The sequence below is a fragment of the Molossus molossus genome, unplaced genomic scaffold (assembly GCF_014108415.1).
Source record: "Molossus molossus isolate mMolMol1 unplaced genomic scaffold, mMolMol1.p scaffold_m16_p_16, whole genome shotgun sequence".
NCBI lineage: Eukaryota > Metazoa > Chordata > Mammalia > Chiroptera > Molossidae > Molossus > Molossus molossus.
The window spans coordinates 37,706,877-37,728,644 of record NW_023425351.1 but is presented as its reverse complement, the minus strand read 5'-3'; the positions used below and the strand labels follow the sequence as shown (position 1 = coordinate 37,728,644).

At 37.9% G+C, this 21,768-nt stretch overlaps 1 protein-coding gene across 1 annotated transcript in view; it reads left to right on the top strand.

Annotated features, from left to right (window-relative positions):
• Positions 1 to 15,851, top strand: part of CDH17 (cadherin 17) — a 62,110-nt gene extending 46,259 nt beyond the window's left edge. Inside the window, exons 14-17 of the mRNA XM_036264345.1 lie at positions 710 to 949; positions 4,792 to 4,908; positions 5,045 to 5,158; positions 15,751 to 15,851. Coding sequence (XP_036120238.1) covers positions 710 to 949; positions 4,792 to 4,908; positions 5,045 to 5,158; positions 15,751 to 15,851 — 572 coding nt within the window. The remainder of the gene's footprint in view (positions 1 to 709; positions 950 to 4,791; positions 4,909 to 5,044; positions 5,159 to 15,750) is intronic.
• Positions 15,852 to 21,768: the final 5,917 nt, after the last annotated feature.

The following is a 21,768-nucleotide window of genomic DNA, read 5'->3' as shown; positions in this document are numbered from 1 at the left end:
AGAAGCGGTATCTGATTGAAGTCAGGGAGAATGAGAACAATGTTTTTACACTGCACCAACAGCCATGTTTTAAGAACTCGGTGTGATAACTGACCACTGATACAACCCTATGGGTAGGTACTGTTAATGACCATATTTTATGGATGAGGAAACCAATGGTCCTGAGCAGTTAAGCAGCTTGCTCATGATCACTTAGCTACCATTCAGGCTACAGAGTCCACATTTTTCACCACTCCACCAGAGTTAGTAACTATTGTGTAGCCCTTCACTCTTTTCTAAGAACACTGTATTTGGGGTGTAATACACGTGGCTCACTCACAAAGCCACGTGTATTACAGCTGAAGAAATGGCGCTTAGAAAACATAACGAACATGCCTAAGTCAGTGCTGAAGAGCAATGAAAGGCATGAGCTCTGATGCCAGACCTGGGTCGGAAGCTTCTCTTGCTGTATGACCTTGGGCAAGTCACACCACTGCCCTGAGCCGCAGCCCTCTATCTGTAAATGTAGATGAAATCTGAGCACATCAGTCTTAGTTATTATCATTTCCTGGTTAAAAATGAAAACACGTCTGATTCTAAAAGCCTGACATCTTTCTACTACCTCAATATAGCCAACTACTTGAATTGTAATTCAAAAAAGGAAAATATTCTTTCTTATTAAGAGGAAATGAGAGCGCCGATCCTCTGTTCCAATCGCTCCATTCCTTAGGCGGGTCCTTCCTGAGCAGCACAGCAGCTTTCCACCTGAGCCTGACGGATGTGAACGACAACCCCCCGCGGCTGGCCAAGGAGTACACCGGCCTGTTCTTCTGCTACCCCCTCCGAGAACCTGGAAGTCTCGTTTTTGAGGCTACTGATGATGATCAGCAGTCATTTCGGGGTCCCCAGTTTACATTCTCCCTCGGCAGTGAAAGCTTACAAAATGACTGGGAAGTTTCCAAAATCAATGGTGAGTGGTCACAAGTACATTGAGGAAAAACACGGATGGGCCATGACATTAGCTTTTATTTGCCTTGGTGTGCTTACAGCACTGGGCACAGAGCATTCTCTCGTGCTCCCAGAAGGAACTTGATGCTTTGGAAACTTGCACAGGGCAGCTCTCTCGAGGGGAGAAGCCCTGGCTTTGGAGGGAGGAAAGATTGTTAGCACACAGCCATCCCCATAGTTGGATAACATGAGCAGCTTTTGCAAAATTACGAAGGGCAGCTGAGAAACAGATTTCATAATGATTTTTTTTAAAATAGCTTTATTGAAATATAATAGACATACAATGAACAGCACATATTTAAAGTATACAATTTTATAAAAATTGACACCTGGCTATACCATTGAATGCAGTCAGCACAATCAAAATAAGAGTATTTCCACCGACCCAAAGTTTTACCTGCTGTTACAGTCCCTGTTTTCAACCTGCCTTTCTCTTCCCCTGTCACCTAGTGACCACTGATTTGCTTTCTGTCCACCATAGATTAGTTTGCATTTTCAAGAATGTAATCTTTTTTCACCTGGCTAACTTCACTTAGCATATTTATTTTGTGTTTTAGTCATGTTGTTGTGTGTATCAATACTTCTTTTTTTTTTAATCCTCACCTGAGGATATTTTTCCATTGATTTTTTTAAAAAATAGAGTGGGAGTGGGGGAGGGAGGGAGAGAGGGAGAGAGAGGGAAACATCAGTGTGAGAGAGACACATAGATTGGTGTCCAGACCCGGATCGGGGATGGAACCTGCAACCCAGGTACGTGCCCTTGACTGAGAATTGAACTCATGACCCTTCTGTGCGCTGACAGCCCTGCTTTAAGAACTCAGTGTAATAACTGACTGCTCATACAACACTATGGGTTGCATTTTCATTTTTAGCAGTGTTTTTTGCAGAACAAATTAAAAATTGTTAATCATATATTTTTTTCCTTGTGCAGTTTGTGACTTTTTTGTATAATGTTTAAGAATTTTTTGCCAAGCTCAAGGTCTCTAAAATTTTCCTGTTTTTCTGTTCCCCAAGGGTTTTTATAGTTTTAGCTTTTCATTTAGCTCTATGATCCATTTCAAGTTAATTTTAGAATATGGTGCACGGTAAAGGTTCAGGTTCATTGTTTTTAATATGGTTATCTAATCGTTCTAACACTATTGAAAGTATCCTTTTCGCATTGAATTGCCTTGGAAGCTTTGTCAAAAATCAGGTGACCATACATACACATATATATATAGATCTATTTCTGGGTTTTCTTTTCTGTTTCATTAATCTCTTGGTCTATTTTTATACCAGTATAACACTCTATTGATTACCGTAGCTCTATAATAACACTTGAAAGCAAGCAGTGTGAGTTTTTTCAACTTTGTTCTTTTTCAAGATTATTTAATCTATTATAGGTCTTTTGCATTTCTGTATACATTTTAGAATTTAGCTTATCCATTCCTACCAAAAAAATTATGGGTATTATGATGGAGATTGTGTGACTCTATCACTGAATTTGGAGGAGAATTAACACCTTAATAGAACTAAATTTTCTAACCCATAAACATGACATATGTCTCCATTATTTAGGTCTTTCTTAATTTCTCAGAGCAATGTGTTTTAATTTTCAGTGTACAGTCCTTGCAAAATTTTCCCTAAGCATTTCATATTTCCCCCTAAGCATGGTATTTAAAATATTTTAGTCTTTAAGCAATTTCAGGCTATAGGAATATAATTGATGATTTTTGTGTATTGTTCTTGTATTTTATAACATTGCTGACCTCATTATCAGTTCTCTCTTTTTTTTTAGATTCCACGGATTTTCTACATAGACAATTATGTTGTCTGTGAATAAAAACAATTTTATTTCCTTTCCCATCTGAATTTTGCTCTATTACTGGCTAAAACCTTCAGTACAATGTTGAATGAAGGTAGCAAGAGAAGAAATACTTTGGCTTGTTCCTGATCTTAAGGAGAAAGCATTCATCTTTCACCATTAAGTATAAAGTTAGCTTTAGGTTTTGTAGATGGCTTTTATCAGGCTGAGGGATTTACCTTCTATTTCTAACTTGTTGAGAGGTTTGTTTGCTTTTTAAAAATTAAGAATGGGTGTTAAAATTTTCAAGTGCCTTTTGTGCATCTATTGAGATGATTGTATGGTTGATTTGTGTGTGTTTTTGTCTGTTAGTCAGTTAACTATATCAATTTTGGGTCTTAAACTAGTTTTCTGATCCTGGGATAAACATTTTTAACATTTTTTTTATACTGTTGATTTGACATGATAAAATCTTAAGAATTTTTACATCTATATTCATGAGACATATTAGTCTACGTATTTTTTGTAGTGTCTTTGTCTGGTTTTGATGTCAGAGTACTGCTGACCTCATTGAATGAATGAAAAGTGTTCTTCTCTTCAATTATCTGGTACAGTTTGTGTAAATAAAATTTTTTTTCTTCCTTGAAATTTGGTAGAATTCACCAGTGAAGTCATGTGGGCCTGGGGTTTTCTTTGTAGAAAGTTTTATCTACAAATACAACTTCTTTAATAGATATAGGGCTATTCAAGTTATAGACTTTTTCTTGGCTGAGCTTGAGTTTGTCTCTTTCAAATAATTTGTCTATTTAATTTGATTTGTCTAATTTATTGGCACAAGTTATTTATATTACTTTATTATTCTCTTAATATCTGCAGACTATATAGTGATATCACCTCATTCTGATGTTGGAAAATAATGTCTCTTTTCTCCTCCTTGATCAATCTGGCTAGAGGTTATTAATTTTATTGATATTCCCAGAGAACCACCTTTGATTTCATTGATTTTTTCTCTACTGTGTTTTTGCTTTGTATTTCATCTCTTAGATATATATGATTTTCTTTATTCTTCTTATGCTGTATTTAATTTGTTCTTGTACTATTTTCATTATGGTAGAAGCTGAGGTAATTGATTTGAGAATTTCTTTCTTTGTTAACATAGGCATTTGGTGTTATAAATTTATCTTTTAGTGTCACCTTAACTGCATTCCTCAGAGTTCGATGTATTGTGTTTTCATTTTCATTCCATTTAAATACCTAATTTTTAAAGATTTTTTTTCTGTGACCCATGAGTTATTTAGAAATGTGTTATTTTGTTCCCAGATATTTGGGTATTTTCTTTATCTTTCTGGTTACTGATTTCTAACTTAATTCCATAGTGACCAGAGAAATTTCACTTGAATATTTTTCAATTTGTTGAGACTTTAAAAAATTTTTTTTCACTACATTCAAGATTTCTCCACTGTGTTCTGGATTGCATTTTTTCTTTTTTGTTCTCTTGCATATAATATATATTTTTTCTCTGGATGCTTTTAAGATTTTCTCTTTTATTACTAGCTTTATGCAATTTGATTATTATGTGCCTTGTCATAGTTCTGTTTTTATTTTTTTCTTTTCCCTGAGATTTTCTGATCTTCTTGGTTGAGGATTTAGTTTTTAGTTTTTATTAATTTAGGAGGGTGGGGAGGAATTAACAATGATTTCTTCAAATATTTTTTTCCTTATAATTCAGTGTTCATGGCAACTTTATAAACATAATAACTGGGAATAATGATAACTAACTGACTATTTAGTATTCATTTCTACAGAGAAATCATGAATTGAGGACTTGAACAATGTTTCAGTCCTTTTAGACATTATGGAAGGTACATGTGGAGTGGTGATACTTTGGTAGTGTAACTCAGACTTGCATTTAACCATTTCCCTAACATCCTTAGTACCTGATACAAAGATGAGCTTGATTCCTGCTGATCTGGGGTCTGAAGTTGTGTTTCTTGTAATTTATTTTACCTCTGTTCTGACAGGAACTCATGCCAGACTCTCCACTAAGCACACAGGCTTCGAGGAGAAAGTTTATAATATCCCCATCCGCATCAACGATGGTGGTCGGCCACCCTTAGAAGGGACTGTCTCTCTACCAGGTAGGTATTTTGCTGCAGGCAACTTGGGATAATGTCTGTTACCATGGGTAGTTTGAAAGAATTCTCATCTTTGATATGAGATTCTGCAGCTGTTCACTTAAAAAATTAAACTATCTAATACTGCTCTGCTTTTCAGTTACTTTCTGCACGTGTGTGGAGGGAAGCTGTTTCCGGCCAGCAGGTCACCAGGCTGGGATGCCTACTGTGGGCATGGCAGTTGGCATACTCCTGACCACTTTTTTGGTCATTGGTGAGTAAAATATCTCAGATTCAAGGATTTCTGTTCTGGTCCTCAGAAACATTAGATCGCCTAAGGGTCTCTCTTAATGGGTTGCTCTGGTGCCTGCTTAAATGGCAACCTAGGCCATCGCCAAGAATATAGCTCACCAGTAAACCATACCAAATTTCCTATTTGGGAGATGCTATTTTAGTACCACCCTCTCCCATCATTGTCTTATTGGTTACTTTGGTAAATATAAGAGGATTTAAGGCATAAATGATTATATTTTATGCCTAGTTACTAAGCATTTGTGGTGGAGAAAGAAATGCAGTGGCTGTGGCCCTGCTATGTGTCAGGCACTGCGCTTGGCATGGGGGACACAACAGTGAACAAGACATGATAGAACCTACCCTCACAGAGCTTATGATCTAGTCTGCCACGTTGGAATAGGTAGAAGTCGGCCTTCCAGGGGAGATGCTGGCAGAACTGAAATGTTGCAGAACTTCCCTTTGTGTATTTCCATGACTGTGGACCATAAATGTGTTAACCCACAGTCATTCCACTACATTACAGGCTTCATTCTGTTTTGGCTCCTGGCCTGGCTAAGGAGCACAATCCCTATTCTAGCTCTCTGCTGTTTTAGTAAACAGCTCAGTGCCCACTACAGTACTTACTCTCTTTCAACTTAACCACAAGTTAAATAAATACTTCATCAATTCATGTGCTAGGTGTTGGGATTTACATAGTTTCATGCCTTCCTCTTTGACAGAAAAGGCTGAGATTATTTTAAGTATTCTTAATTATTCTCTCAACATCTGATCTTTTCTGCCACCACCCAATATGTCACTTGGACTCTGATTCACAGCACTAACAGGGATCTAATTTCCTACCATCCTTCCATTCAAACTCCTCATTATTATGACCTGGAAGGGCCTTCATGGCATGGCCATTTTCTATCTTAATATGTTCATGGTGACTTTCATGTCTCCCTGAGGACCACATCTGGTGCACACCTTTCATACTAATTGAGCTGGCTTTTTGAGGTCCCACTCACTTACCAATCTCCCCTCTACCTCTATGCCTTTTCTTATTCTATTTGACCTCTCATCTTGAAGGATGTCTGAGGATTCCTTCAGTTCACCAAACAGTTATTTTCTAACATGACCATTTAATCTCATAATTTTACTACAGGTTAAAGATTGGGTGAATTTGATGATACATAGAGGTAGAGTAATAGGATCTTATCATTACATATCCTTATTTTTTTCAAAATAGGATTGAAGTTATTGCAAGATTCTTTTTAAAAATAACAATAGAATAAAGAACATGTATTATCTTTTTTAATATTCTTTTAAAAATATGTTTTAAAATTGATTTTTAGAGAGAGAGATAGAAACATCGATGTGAGAGATACATCGATTGGCTGCCTACTGCACACCCTACTGGGGATCAAGCCCGCAACCCGGACATGTGCATATATTATCTTTTATGAAAGTATAGTTGACATACAATACTGTGTGAGTTTAAGGTGTACAGTATAGTTATTCAACAGTTATACACCTTACAAAGTGATCACTGCAATAAATCTAGTAACTATCTGTTATCCTCAAAGTTATTATGATACTAGTGACTATATTCCCTATGCTGCACATTGCATCCCTAAGACTTTATTGTTGTTGTTAATACTCACCTGAGGATATTTTTTCCATTGATTTTTAGAGAGAGTGGAAGGGAGGGAGGGAGGGGGTAAATAAGAAGAGGGAGAGAGAGACATCGATGTGACAGAGACATTCATTAGTTGCCTCCCACATGCTCCCTGACTCAGGCAGGGGTTTGAACCTGCAGTCCAGGTTTGTACAACCCAAGTATGTGCCCTTGACCAGGAATTGAACCAGTGACCCTTCAGGTGTGTGGGCCGATGCTCTGACCACTGAGCCACATCAGCCAGAGTTGTATCTCTTATTCTTCTTTACCTTTCTTGCCAATTCATCCATTCCTCTATCCTCTGGCAACCATCAGTTTTCTCTATTTATCTATTAGTCTGTTTGTGTTGTTTGTTTGTTCATATGTTTTGTTTTTTAGAATGTACATATAAATAAAACAATATCATATTTGTCCTTCTCTATCTCACTTAATTCTCTTGGCTTAGTACTCTCTAGGGCTATCCACATTGTCACAAATGGCAAGATTTCATTTTTATGGCTGAGTAATATTTCATAGTATATATATAGCACACCTTTTTTGTCCATTTCTTTATCAATGGACACCTAGGTTGCTACCATATCTTGGCTGTTGTGAAAAATACTTCAATAAACATAGTGGTGCATATATCTTTTCAAATTAGTGGTGTTTTTTTTTCCCTTTGGATAGCTACCCAGAAGTGGAAATGCTGTGTCATGTGGTAATTATATTTTGAGTTATTTGAGGAATCTCCATACTATGTTTCACAGTGGCCACACCAATTTACAATCCCACCAACAGTGTATAAGAATTCCCTTCTCTCTCTATCCTCTCCAGTACATGTTATTTATTGTCTATCTGATAGGTGTGAGGTGATATCTCACTGTGGTTTTGATTTGTGTTTCCCTGATGATTAGCAATGCTGAATAGTTATTCATATGTCTGTTGGTCATCTGTATGTCTTTGGGAAAATACCTGTGCATGTCCTCTGCCCATTTTTTAATTGGAATGTTTGTGGGTGTTTTTTTTTTTTTGCTATTGATTTCTTTATATAGTTTAGATATTAACGCATTATCAGATATATCATTTGCAAAGATGTTCTCCCATTTAATGAGTTACCTTTTCATTTTGTTGATGGTTTCTTTGCTGTGCAAAAGCTTTTCAGTTTGATATTGTTCCATTTTCTCCTTCTCCTCCTCTTCTTCCTTCTTCTTGTTCTTTCTCCTCCTCCTCCTTCTTCTTCCTCTTCTTCTGCTTTTTTTTTTTTTTTTGTCCTTGCTGGGGTTACTATATAAAAAAATATTATTAGCCTGGTGTCAAAAGGTTTACTGCCTATATTTTCTTCTAGGATTTTTATGGTTTCTGGTCTTAAATTTAAGTCTTTAATCCAGTTTTAGATGATTTTTATACGTGGTATTAAAAAGTGGTCCATTTTCTTTTCTTTATTATTATTATTTTTTGCATGTAGCTATCCAGTTTTCTCAGCACCATTTGTTGAAGAGATTGTATTTTCCTCATTGTATATTCTTGCCTCCTTTGTCATATATTAATTGACCATATAAACATAGGTTTATTTCTGGGCTCTCTATACTGTTCCAGTGTCTGCTTTTGTAACATTACCATACCTTTCCGATTAGTATAGCTTTGTAGTATAGTTTAAAATCAGGGAGCTGGATACCTCCAACTTTGTTTTTGTTTCTCAACATTACTTTAGCTATTTGGGGTCTTATGGATTTCCTACACATTTTAGAATTATTTGTTCTAATTCTGTGAAAAATGTCATAGTTATTTTGATAAGGATTGCATTGAATCTGTAGATTGCTTTGGGAAGTATGGACATTTTAATGATGTTTATTCGTCCAGTCTATGAATATGGAATATCTCTCCATTTATTTGTGTCCTCTTCTATTTCTTTAATCAATGTCCTATAGATTTCAGAGAATAAATCTTTCATCTTCTTGGTTAAGTTTGTACTTAGTATTTTATTCTTTTTAATGCAGTTGTAAATGAAATTGTTTCCTTGATTTCTCATTCTGATAGTTCGTTATTAGTGCATAAAAAACAACTGTTTTCGTATATAATATTATATCCTACAACTTAATTCATATATTTGTTCTAACAGATTCTGGTGGCATTTTTAGAGTTTTGAAAATATAGTATGTCATCTATAAATAGTGACAGTTTTACTTCCTCCTTCCCAATTGGGGTTCCTTTATTTATATTTCTGGTCTGATTGCTGTGGCTAGGACTTCTTATACCATGCTAAATAAAACTGTTGAGAGTGGGATTCTTTGTCTTTTTGAACTTGGAGGAAAAGATTTAAGCTTCTCACCATTGAGTATGATGTTAACTGTGGGTTTGTCATATATGGCCTTTATTATGTTGAAATATGTTTCTTCTATACCCACTATGTTGAGAGTTTTTAATCTAAAATGTATATTGAATTTTGTCAGATGCTTTTTGTATATCTATTGTGAGGATTATACATTTTTTTATCTTTTTTGTTGATATTGTTTATCACATTATTGATTTGCAGATATTGAACCATCTTTGCATCACTGGACTACATCCCACTTGATCATGGTGTATGATCCTTTTAATGTATTGTTGAATTTTATTTGCTAATATTTTGTTGACGATCTTTGAGAATATCCCCTGTGCACTTGAGAAGAATGTGAATTCTGCAGTTTTGGGGTATAATTCTCTGTAAATATCTATTAAATCCATTTGATCTAGTGCATAATTTAAAGTCTCTGTTTCCTTGTTGATATTTTGTCTAGAGGATCTATCTAGTGATGCTTTGATTGTATTGCTGTCGATTTCTCCTTCAAAGTCCTCCAGAAGTTTTAAAATATATTTTGGTGCTCCTATATTGGGTGCATATGTTTACCACAGTTATATCTTTCTCTTCGATAGATACTTTCAACAGTATGCAGTGGCCTTCTTTGTCTCTAGTTATGGCCTTCAATTGGAAATCTATTTTTATCAGATATGAGTATTTCTACCGCAGCTCTTTTCCTTTCTGTTTGGTTGGAAGATTTTTTTCCATCCCTTCACTTTCAGCCTATGTGAGTCTTTTGTTGTGAGGTGGGTCTCTTGAAAACAACATATATATGAATCATGCTTTCTTATCCAGTTGGCTACTCTGTGTCTATTGATTGGAGCATTTAATCCATTTACATTTAAAGTTATTATTGATAGGTACTTATTTATTTCCATTTTTATTTATTGTGGTTATATTTTTCTTCCTATTTCTTCTACTAATTAAGGCAGTCCTTGTAACATTTCTGGCAGTGCTGGTTTGGTGCTAATATATTCCCTTAACCTTTTGTGTGAGTGTGTCTGGAAGCTCTTTATTTCACCTTCTATTTTTAATGATAACCTTGCTGGATAGAATAGTCTTGGATTCAGATCCTTGTTTTTTATTATCTTGATTACTTCATGCCAGTCCTTTCTGGCCTGTAGTGTTTTTGTTGAGAAGTCAGTTGATAGACTTATGGGGGTTCCTTTGTAGGTAACCTGTTGCTTATTTCTTGATGCCTTTAGGGTTCTCTGTTTGTCTTTAATTTTTGGCATATTAATTATTATGTGTCTTGGTGTGTGCCTGTTTGGGTTCTTCTTACTTGAGACTCTCTGTGCTTCTTGAACTTGAATGCCTTCTTCCTTCACCAAGTTAGGGAAGTTTTCTGTCACTATTTCTTCAAATATATTCTCTAACCCTTGCTCATTTTCTTCTGAAATTCCTATGATGCAGATGTTGTTATATTTCATATTGTCCCATAGTTCTCTTAAGCTGTCTTCCTGTTTTATCATTGTTTTTTCTTTTTAGTTCTCTGATTGGGTGTTTGTTTGTTTTTTTCCCTGTATTCTAATTCACTGATCTGACCCTTGTCTTCCTCTACTCTGCTGGTTATCTTTCCAATGTATTCTTTATTTCTGCTGTGTCATTCTTCATTTCCAATTGTTTAGTTTTCAATGTTTTTATATCTTTACTCATGCTGTTGAGCTTCCTTATTATCATTACTCTGAACTCTACCTCTGATAACTTGCTTAATTTCATTTATCTCTTCCTTGGTACAGTTCTCTTGTTCTTTCATTTGGGATTTGTTTCTTTGTTTTGCCATTTTGGCTGTCTCAGTGGGGTTTGGAGCCTGCCAAATTTTCCCTGTGGGTGTTGGTGTTCTGCTGGTTGTGGCTTTCTCTACTGGGTTTGGATGAGTGTTGGAGGACTCACATTAAACACCACTGTGAAGTTTTACTTTCCTGGGTAAATTTGCAATCTCAGGAAAGGTTCAGTTACCCTCTACCTTTTTGCCTGGAGGCTATTAGTCTTAGTTACTTGATGAGCCTTGAGTTGTAGCACTGAACTAAATGAAAAAAAAATCCCTCAAGTGTTCAGGGTAAGAGCATTTCCAGCAGGTGGGGCAGATGCTTGCTGGCTGTTAATGGGCCTCAATTTGCATTTCTCTGGCTTGGCAGGGTGGTGTTAAATTCCTGAGGGAGGGGTTGTTGCTTCTCCCTGGGGCTCTGGGAAGGGGCTCTTTGAGTATGATGGCTACTATCCTGTGAGGGAGTGATTCAGCACAATACTTCCATTGCCCTCCCAGCTCTCCAAGCTCCCAAGTCTCCATACAGTTCCAATTCAGTCTGCCCTCCCTCTGCCAGAGCCCTAGGTGAGTGACTGTAGCTAATTTAGTGCTCTGACCCAGCCCTTTGCTGCTATGGAGCTGGTTTGGTATTTTAACCCCGAGGAAGCTGCTCACAGCTAAAACAGCTGCTGTCCATGGGCTCCCAGCCCACCCTCTCATGTCTTTGCAGTTCCTACCAGGATCAATTTAGTGTCCTTTTTTTTGTCCCTGATTATACAGGTCCTCTCCAGCTGCTTTTCTGTTGGGTTTTCCTGATGGTTTGTCTTTATTTTAGTTGTAATTCCAGTTTGGTTCTGGGAGATGGTCTGTATAGCTTCCATTCACTCTGCCACCATTTTGGAATCCCTTGGGACAGCTCTTTTTTATTTTGAGTCTGGCTAAAGTTTTATCAATTTTCTTTTCAAAGAACCACCTCTTTTTTCTTTCTTTAAATTTCTATTTCATTTACTTCTGCTCTGGTCTTAATGATTTTTTTCCTTCTGTTTTCTTTGGGTTTGTTCTTCCTTTCTTAGTTTATTTCAGTTTAGATTTATATTTTTTTTTACTTTTATTTGGGATTTTTCTTTCTTTTTTTTCTTAACTAGGCCTTTATAGCTATGAACTTCCCTCTTTTAACTGCTTTTGCTGCATTCCATAAATTTCAAAAAGTTATGCTTTCATTTGTCTGAAGATAGTTTCTAATTTTCTGTTTAATTTCTTTTTTAATTCATTGGTAGTTTAGGAGCACGTTGGTTAGTCTTTATGTATTTGTGTTTTTTCCAGTTATTTTTCCCCCTGTAGATTTTTAGTTCATGCCATTGTGGTCAGAAAAGATGCCTAATATGATTTCAGTCTTCCTAAATTTATTGAGACTTGTGACCCACATGTATTCTATCCTGAGGAATGTTTCATGTACACTTGAAAAGAATGTATATCTTGCTGTTTTGGGATGGAATATTCTGTATATATTAGTTCATGTGGTCTAATGTTCCTTTAAGGTCAAATTTTCCTTGTTGATTTTCTCTCTGGATGATCTATTCATTAATGAAAGTGGGGTATTAAATTTCCTACTATAATTGTATAACTGTCCTTTTTTTATGTCAATTAGTATTTATTTACATATTTGGGTGCTCCTACTTTGGGTGCATAGATATTTACAAGTGTTACATCCTCTTGTTGGATTAATCACTGTATCATTATGTAATGAATAGCCTTCTTTGTCTAATCTTACAGTCTTTGTTTTAAAGTCTATTCTTTCTAAGTATTGCTACCCCAGCTTTCTTTTAATTTCCATTTGCATGATATGTCTTTTTTCATCCCTTCCCTTTCAGTATGTGTTTATATTTAGATCTGAAGTGAGTCTTTTGTAGACACCATTATGTGTGGGTCTTGATATTTTATCCTTATGTCTTTTAATTGAAGCATTTAGTCTATTTATGTTCAAAGTAATTATTGATAGGTATGTGTTTATTGTCATTTTGTTAGTTGTTTTCTGGTTATATTTGTAGTTCTTCTCTGTTCCTTTCTTTTTCTCTTCCTTTCATCCCTTGTGATTTGATGAGTTTCTTTAGTGTTATGTTTAGATTTCTTTCTCTATTTTTTTTCTGTTATCTATTATAGGTTTTTGGTTTGTGGTTACCATGAGATTCATATATAACAGTTTATGTGTACAAACAATCTATTTTAAGTTGATGATTGCTTAAGTTCAAATGCATTCTAAAAGTACTACATTTCTATTCCCCACCATTTTATGTTTTTGACATTATGTATCTTTATCTGTGTGTTTGTGTGTGTGTGTTTGTATCTCTTAACTAATTATTGTTGGTATAAATGATTTTACTACTTTTGTTTTTTAACCTTTATATTTGCTTTATAAGGTTCATCCACTACTTTTAGTACATGTTTGCCTTTGCCAGTGAGATTTTTCCTTTCATATATTTTCTTATATCTAGTTTTGGCCTTTTCTTTTATGCTCAAAAAAAGTTTCTTTAATATTTCTTGCAATACCAGTTTAGTGGTAATGAACTCTCTAGCTTTTGCTTGTTTGAGAAACTCATTTTCTCTCCTTCAATTCCAAAAGATAACATTGCCTAGTAGAGTATTTCTTGATTGTAGGTATTTCCTTTCATCACTTTAAATATATTGTGTCATTCCCTTCTGACCTGCAAAGTTTCTACTGAAAAATCAGCTGATTGTTTTGTGGGGGGTTCATTTGTATGTAATTTCCCTCCCTGTTGCTACTTGTAAAATTTTTCTCTTTGTTTTTAACTTTTGACATTTAAGTATGATGTATCTTGGTGTGTGTCTCTATGGGTTTATCATGTTTGGGACTCTCTGTACTTCCTGTACTTGAATATCTCTTTCCATTGCCAGGCTAGGGAAGTTTTCAGCCATGATTTCTTCACATAGGTTTTCTGTGCTCCTTCTCTTTCTGCTCCTTCTGGGACCCATACAATGCAAATGTTAGTAAATTCTATGTCCTAGAGGTCTCTTATACTCTTCTGATATTTTTGATTCCCTTTTCTTTCTGCTGTTTTGATTGGGTGATTTCCACTACTTAGTCTTCCATATCACTTATCTGTTTTTTTTCATCAGCTGATCTCCTGTTGATTCTCTCTAGTGTATTTTTCATCTCAGTTATTGCATTCTTCAGTTATGATTGGTTCTCTTTTATATTTCCTTTTTTTTTTTTAGTTAAGTTCTCTTTGTGTTCATCTATACTTCTCCCGAGTTCAGTGAGCATCATTATGATCATTACTTTGAACTCTATCTGATAGATTGTATATCTCCATTTCATTTAGTTCTTTTTCTGGGGTTTTATCTTGTACTTTTGTTTGTAACATATTCCTCTGTCTCATCATTTTGCCTAAATATCTGTGTTTGTTCTACATATTAGGTAGATCAGCCATGTCTTGCAGTTTTGAGAGTGGCTTTATGTAGAAAGTGTAATATGAGACCCAGGGGCATATCTCTTCTGGTCACCAGAGCCAGGGGCTCTAGGGGTATCATATGTGGGCTGCACACATCCTCCTGTTGTGGTTGTGCCATACTGTTGTGGGAATGCTGTTGGCCAGGGCTGGCCACTGGACTTGTTGGCTGCAAGGCCGAACCACAATTGCTATGATTACACTGGTATATGGGACAGACCCCTGACTCATCTGCTGTGGTGTTCAGCCATGACTGCTACTGTACCATGTTGGTCTCTTGTGTGGTGGCTATGAAGCCCAGCCTCTGCTTTTGTGGGTATATTGGTGTTTAGGGGCTAGCCCCCCAGATTGGGGCACTGCTTTGGAGGGGCTCCAGGGCCATCAGGGACCACCTGCCAGGTTCCTTGCTTTAAGTTTTGAAATGGGTCTCTGAGCATCCAGTTTTTTTCTGCCATCATTCCTCCTCTGAAATTACTGCCACATTAATTTTTTTTTTAATCCTCACCTGAGGATATTTTTTCATTTATCTTTAGATAGAGTGGGAAGGAGAGGGAGAGAAACATCAATGAGAGAGACAGAAACATCAATGTGAGGGAGACACATGAATTGTTTGCCTCCCACATGACTGTAACCAGGGCCAGGGACCAAACCACAACCAAGGCATATGCCATTGGCTGGAATCAAACTCATGACTCTTTGGTCCACTGACTGATGCTCCAACTGCTGAGCCAAACCAGCCAGGGCTGCCGCGTTAATTTTTTTAAAACAACTCCTTTTCCATATTGGTCTCTGATTTACAGTGCATATTTAGTGTTAAAATGCACAATGTAATATTTTAGAAGTTCAGAGGTGGGAGAAATCTGAAAGGTTAGATGGTCTATTCAAACTGGAACCACGAGGAAGGTCCCAAAGAAAATGTGATGTTTGATGTGGACACAGTAAAGGTAGGTGAACATGTCTGAAAACAGCTTTCTGGTTGTTCTGATTGGACTATTTCTTCTATGGAAAGGGACAAACGACTGGAATCAACATTTATTAACTGTATATAAAGCTCAGGAACTCTGTTCGATGCTTAAACACTTGGTTTTCAGAGTAGTACAGGTATTAGGTTCTATATTCCTTGATAGACACCAAGCCACAGCCACCAGCTTAGATATGATTTGGGAGTTGGTGCATACTTTCTGACAATAAGATCAGCGATGAACTTACTTATCCAAGAAGGCCAAGGCCTGGAGTCCTTTATTCACCAGGACAATGAAATTTTGTTGAACCACAAACATAAATGAAATTATATAAGTCACTTTTTCCTACCAGGTTACTACTTTATCAATGAATGTGATAGTGCATTTTAAAATTCCATCTATTTGACCCTGATTTTCTCTTTCAGGTATAATTTTAACAGTTGTATTTATTCGAATAAAGAAGAATAAAGGCAAAGACAATGCTGAAGGTGCTCAGGCATCTGAAGTCAGACCTCTGAGAAACTGAATTTGGAAAGGAATGTTTGAGTTCGTGTACCAAGTGCCATTTCAGTAACACAACCATTTGATCCCATGATTTTGCTTTTCATCCAACAAATGCACTGCCATTTTTTACAGATATACTTCTTGCCCTTTAATATTTTATTACTGTTAGTTATTTTGTGTGCTATAGATATTAGAGATATTTTCCATTTTCTTGTGACACTTTTCCCCTTGGCAAAAGCCTTAGCAATTTACCCCAAAAATAAATGTATGTATTTTTTTTCCCTTTAGGGAAAGGTGAGATGATGACACAAATGTCTGTTTATTTTTTTTCTTCATCAAGGAGATTTATCAGTTATCCACCACAGAACTTCCTGGATTCCATTTATGCTTTTATCTATCCTTTGTATTTCACTAATTTAAAAACATTTGTTGGAGAGAAAAAAAAAAACAAAGTGAAGTTTTATTAAAAATGAAAAGGTGAACCTTGTCCCTTGGTTTGAACAGAAACTCTTTGGTGTTATTAGTCTTCTCTAGTTCAGTGTGGCTTATGCCACTCTTCATGTGAAGCTTTCCCACTTGGGAATGTCACAAGCCCACCACAGACCACACAGAGGCCCACTGCAGAAACCAACCGCTGCCTGAATTGACTTGCTGCCTACTACACTTACATGCTGCGCATGTTTTCTTTATGTGTTATCAATAAAGTTTTGGTTATTGTATATTTAATTTGTGGAGGAAAATAAAGAAGCATGAAAGAAGTAGTAACAAAAATCAAGAATAAATGTTGGCTGTGGTTGTTTTTGTTTTGTTGTTCAAATCTCTCTGGCTCTGCTTCCTTGTTTTTTGTTTTTACTTAAAGCTCAATGAATTTCTGCTGCGCACAAAGAAAAGAGTAGATATTTGCTTATGTTCCTTTTCATGTCCTACAGTTAGTGCACATTTGACCTCCCCAACTAGTCTGGGACATCTCAGAATTGTCTCAGTGTGAGTTATAGTTAGGGTTAGAGTTTGGATTAAGGTTAGGTTTAGGGTTAGAGTCGAGTTAGGCTTTGAGATTAGGCTTTGGGTTTAAATTAGGATAGTATTAGGGTTAGCATTAGGTTAAGGGCTGGGGATAAGATTAGGTTTAGGGTTAGGGTTAGGTTTTGAGTTATGTTTAGGCTTGGGTTTAGAATTAGAGTTAGGTCAATGTTAGGGTCAGGGTTGAGATTATGATCAGAGTTAGGGTTAATGGTAGAGTTAGAGATATCTCTGAGGTTGGGTTTGGATTTAAATAAGGGATAGTGTTAGGGGTAGGTTAAAGAATAGGGTTAGGACTGGTTTTATGTTTTGAGTTCATATTATTTTTAGGGTTAGGATTAGAGTTAGTTGAAGGTTAGGATTGGGGAAAAAAAAGAATCCTTTCAATGCCACTATGACAAGTTTTGGCTTATAGTGGCTCTCCCATAATTTTTTGAAAAAGGAATAAAAAATAGCTAATTTATTTTGGCCAATTATGCTGTTACCATTGACGTGCCACCCATTTGATGAAATTGGTACTAACTGTAACTCAGTCTTTGTGTTCACTTACAATATACACAAAGATTTCTTATACTTCCACTTCACTGCCTTCATTTCCCTACATACAAACCCTGATTCTTCACTCAAACATCCTCAGAGCTGTCTGTAGTAGAAAGTGAGGCGTGTGAGTGACAAAGCCCCCAAGAATTTCCAGATGGCTAAACAATAGCTGTGAGACTGGGAAGGTCTCAGGGGTGGGGTTGTGAGGTATTGGTGGGAACTCTTGTGAGGAGCTTTGTAAAAAGTCTCAGGGGGTTTTAGGGAGCAGATTAAGGGCGAATGTCTCAGGGACCTGGAGGGGCATAGGTAACCCATAGGCAAGAAGCTGAGCTACCTCTGAGATATTTAATGCAAGAAGGAGACAGTTTGTTTCCAGGGTTTTGTGCAATGCTATCTGCATCATGGAAGCTTGTTAAATGTAGAACCCCAAAAGATAAAATATCTTACAATTCAACTTTGAAAAATCATTTAAATTATTATTATTATTTTTTTTTTATCCTCACCCGAGGACACCCTTCCATTTTTTGTTCAGGTAGAGTGGGAGGAAGAGAGAGAAACAGAGAGAGAGAGAGAGAAACATTGATGCGAAAGGAACACATCGAGTGGCTGCCACCCACACAACCGACCAGGGCCGGGGACAAACTGTAACCAAGGTACGCGCCCTTAGCGGGAACCGAACCCGGGCCTCTCAGGACCGCAGGCCGACGCTCTAACCGCTGAGCCAAACCGGCCAGGGCAAAAAATCCTTTAAATTATTTTTAAATGCACAGTTCAGTGGCAGTAACTACACTGACATTGTTGTGTAACCATCACCACTATCCATTTCGAGAACTTTTCACCTTCTCAAACGAAACTCAACCCATTAAGCAATAAACTCCCTATTCCCTTCCTCCCTGAACCCCTGGTAACCACTATTCTATCTAACTGTCTTTATGAATTTGACTATTCTAAGCACCTGATGTACATACACTCATGTGTTATTTATTCATAAAATCAATGTTTTTAGATAGGTTTTGAAATAGCAACCAAGTAGCAATTGGAAAGAGTAGCAATCAAACCCAGACGTTATCTCAAGAGGAGACTATTTCGAGGCAAATGCTATTTTTTATTTTGTCTGCATTCACGTGTGTCACACACTGTATACAGTTAAACGTATATTTTACACATATGGGAAGATAACTGCACAATGTATACACAATGCACATGTGTTCCCCAAACACCATACACACTGGCATCGCTCCCACGTTTCTCCTCACAAAAGTCTATCTCATTCTGACCGAGTCCCAGGAAGTGTGACCAGGTGGCGACTGGCCAGCTGCTCTCAGCGGATGCGTGTTAGAATCACCTGGAGGAGTTCAAAGAACGCCAAACTCACTCTAGGACCCTATCCACCACTGAATTGGCATCTCTTGGTCAAGGTCTCTTGCTTTAGAATTTTAAGAAATCTCCTTAAGTGATTCTAATGTGCAACACAGCTAAGAACTCTTGTTCCAGACAGTCCCAGGGGACAAAGTTAGTACCAGGCTGCTGTGGAATAGGATTCATTTTAGGATCTGACTTAGCGTTATTTTTCAGAACAACATTGGCTCCCCAATCCTCTAAACTTTCTGGGCACCTTTCACCCTAACTGGTTCTGCACAGACACAATCATGGGCCATGGCCCAGAGCTCAGGGAACGTACAGGGCCCACTGTCAGGAGCCACTTCATGCCCACAGGGATCCTTCCACTGAGAGCGGCCTGGCGGGGGGGCCCAGTTCTCGCTGCCACCACGTCAGGATCTGCGAACTCCAAACACGAAGCTGAGAAGAAAGGAGCTGGTTTCTCCTGCAGGAGAGCGGCCCCCTTTGTAAGCCAGAGCTGAGCAGGGAGCAGCAACTTTTCACCATGGATGCATCACTCAAAATTACCCTAAAAATACATGTTTGTGTAAAGCACAGTATCTGACTTGTGCTGGTGCTTGGAGACTTAGCTATTAAAAGGAATATTATTGATAATGTGAAACACAAAGAATATTTTTTGTAATAAAAACCATTACTTCCCATGTTATTGTTTTTTTTCTTTCTTACGTACTAGCATGATACAGGCTCCATTTGACATTTCAAAACGATCTCCTTAGTATGTGCTGTGCGTTAGTCATTTGTAAGCCACCTGGGCTCTTAGGACAAGGAGGATGGCCTCCTGAGATGGTGGATAATTAATTCTAAAGCTAAGGGGCTGACTATGGAAAACAATATGGTGTTACCTCAAAAAATTAAAAATTGAACTTCCATTTGACCCAGTGATCCCACTTCTAGGAATATACCCTAAGAAGCCTGAAACACCAATCAGAAAGAATATATGTACCCCCATGTTTGTAGCAGCACTATTTACAATTGCTAAGATCTGGAAACAGCCCAAATGTCCATCAGTAGACATATGGATAAAAAAGCAGTGGTACATATACACAATGGAGTACTATGCAGCTGTAAGAAAGAAAGATCCTTTATCCTTTGATACAACATGGAGGGATCTGGAAAGTGTCATCCTAAGTGAAACAAGCCAAACAGAGAAAGACAAGCATCGTATGATCTCACTTATTTGGAATATAATGAACATAACAGTGTGAGGAATGGGGTAGTCCCAGAGATGTGGAAGTAGGGTACAGACTAACAATCCCCAGAAGAGGGGGTGGAGGGGAGAGATAAACCACAGAACTTATATGCATGTATGCATGAACAATGGACATGGACAACACAGCTGGGGACAGGGTGGGGAGTGGGGAATCAGTGGGGGAAAAAGGAGAAACATCTGTAACAAAAATTAATTAATTAAATAAAATAAATAAATAAATAAAGCTAAGGGGCTGGCCTGGAGTCCAGGTCTAGTAATGTCGATGCTCAAGCACAAGTCATACTTGAGGCCTCCATGAGTCATTTGTTTCTAACAGTCATTGGTTTCTTTGGGCAGGAGCTAAAGCCTGCGCTGTTCTCATGTGACCCTCGTCCTGGGAGGCAGCTGAGTGAGCAGTGAGGCAGGAAGGGCACATAAAGAAGGGGCGGGCTGTAGACGCCCATGCTCACGTGACTGCGAGGGAGCATTTTCATGTTTTCCTTTGCAACCATGGGGCTGATGTGTAAGTCCAAGATTTGAAAGGCTATGTTTGGAAGGAGGGGAGGCTGTGCATAGGGGAGGTGGGAATAAAAATAGTGCTGTGTTTACCCAGCATTTGTCATTGCTGTCTTGAATTTAGCAAAGGATTGGGAGGAAACAGCATATTTTTGGTAACAGAAGATAAAACTGGGCCCCTTTGGCTCCTGGCCGAGAAAAGATCCCAAAGGAAGAATTTTCTGTGGCTGTGCTCAGGCACAACCAAAGTTAGGCGTGCCCTTGGTTGGTAGTGGGCACAAAGAACCAGGGAAAGTTTCTCCAAGTGGCTGGGTCCACTGTGGGGCAGGAGGGGAGAGGCCCTGCTTGAGGTCCCCTTTTTTCAGTGGGCTCTCAGACAGCCTTCCTGTGGCCTGTTACAGGGGAGGGCTTTCCCTGAGTAAGCAAGTGTAGCCTGGTGCTTGGCTCCCTGACATTCTGATGCAGTTTGTGCCAAATGTGGGCACTGGGATAAGGCTTCCATGGGGTTGAAATTCTTCCTACTGTTCACATCCTCTCCGCTCAGCTGCTTCTCCTTTGGCATGTTGCCTGGGTCCATGTACGCTCTGGTGTGTTTTCTAGGATCCTCCCAAGCAGCAGAGACCAAGACAGAATTAGACAAGGAAAAGATTTATGGAAGGAAAGGCCTGTGAGGGATCCATGTGAGCCCTGGACCGAGGTGGAAGTTTGGTAGCAGCTAAAGGAGAGAAGGAAGGAGGGTTGATAGGAAAAGTCTCAGGCCATTGCTTAGCTCTGAGAACGTCTGAGTTGAGCAGATGCTGGGTCCTAAAGCAAAAATTCTCTGTTAGAGGAGCCCATGTGGGCAGAAACCACCTGAGTTTACAGTGCTGGGCCGCCAGCTGGGGGTGTGGCCCAGGAGGTCAGCAGCAGGGATGTCGTGAAGCCAGATCTGAGCCTGTGCCCCATGGCTGTCCTAGTTTTCTCTTCTGCTCTTTGATATGCTTGTCAGATATTTATTGAGCCCCACCATGGCCAGATATTGAATTGGTTGCTGGGAACACAGATAACAGTAGCTAATGATTCTACAAGGTTTACAATGTGTCAAGCACTATTCTAAATGCCTGACAATACATTGTCATTGAATCCTTGCAACAACTGTATAAGGAAAATACAATTATTATTATGTCTATTGTATGGCTCAGAAACTGTGATAGAGAACGGGTGAATGTGTGACTTGCTCAAGGTCACATACAGAATACATGACCCAGCAGTGTTATTGTAAAGTCCATGCCCA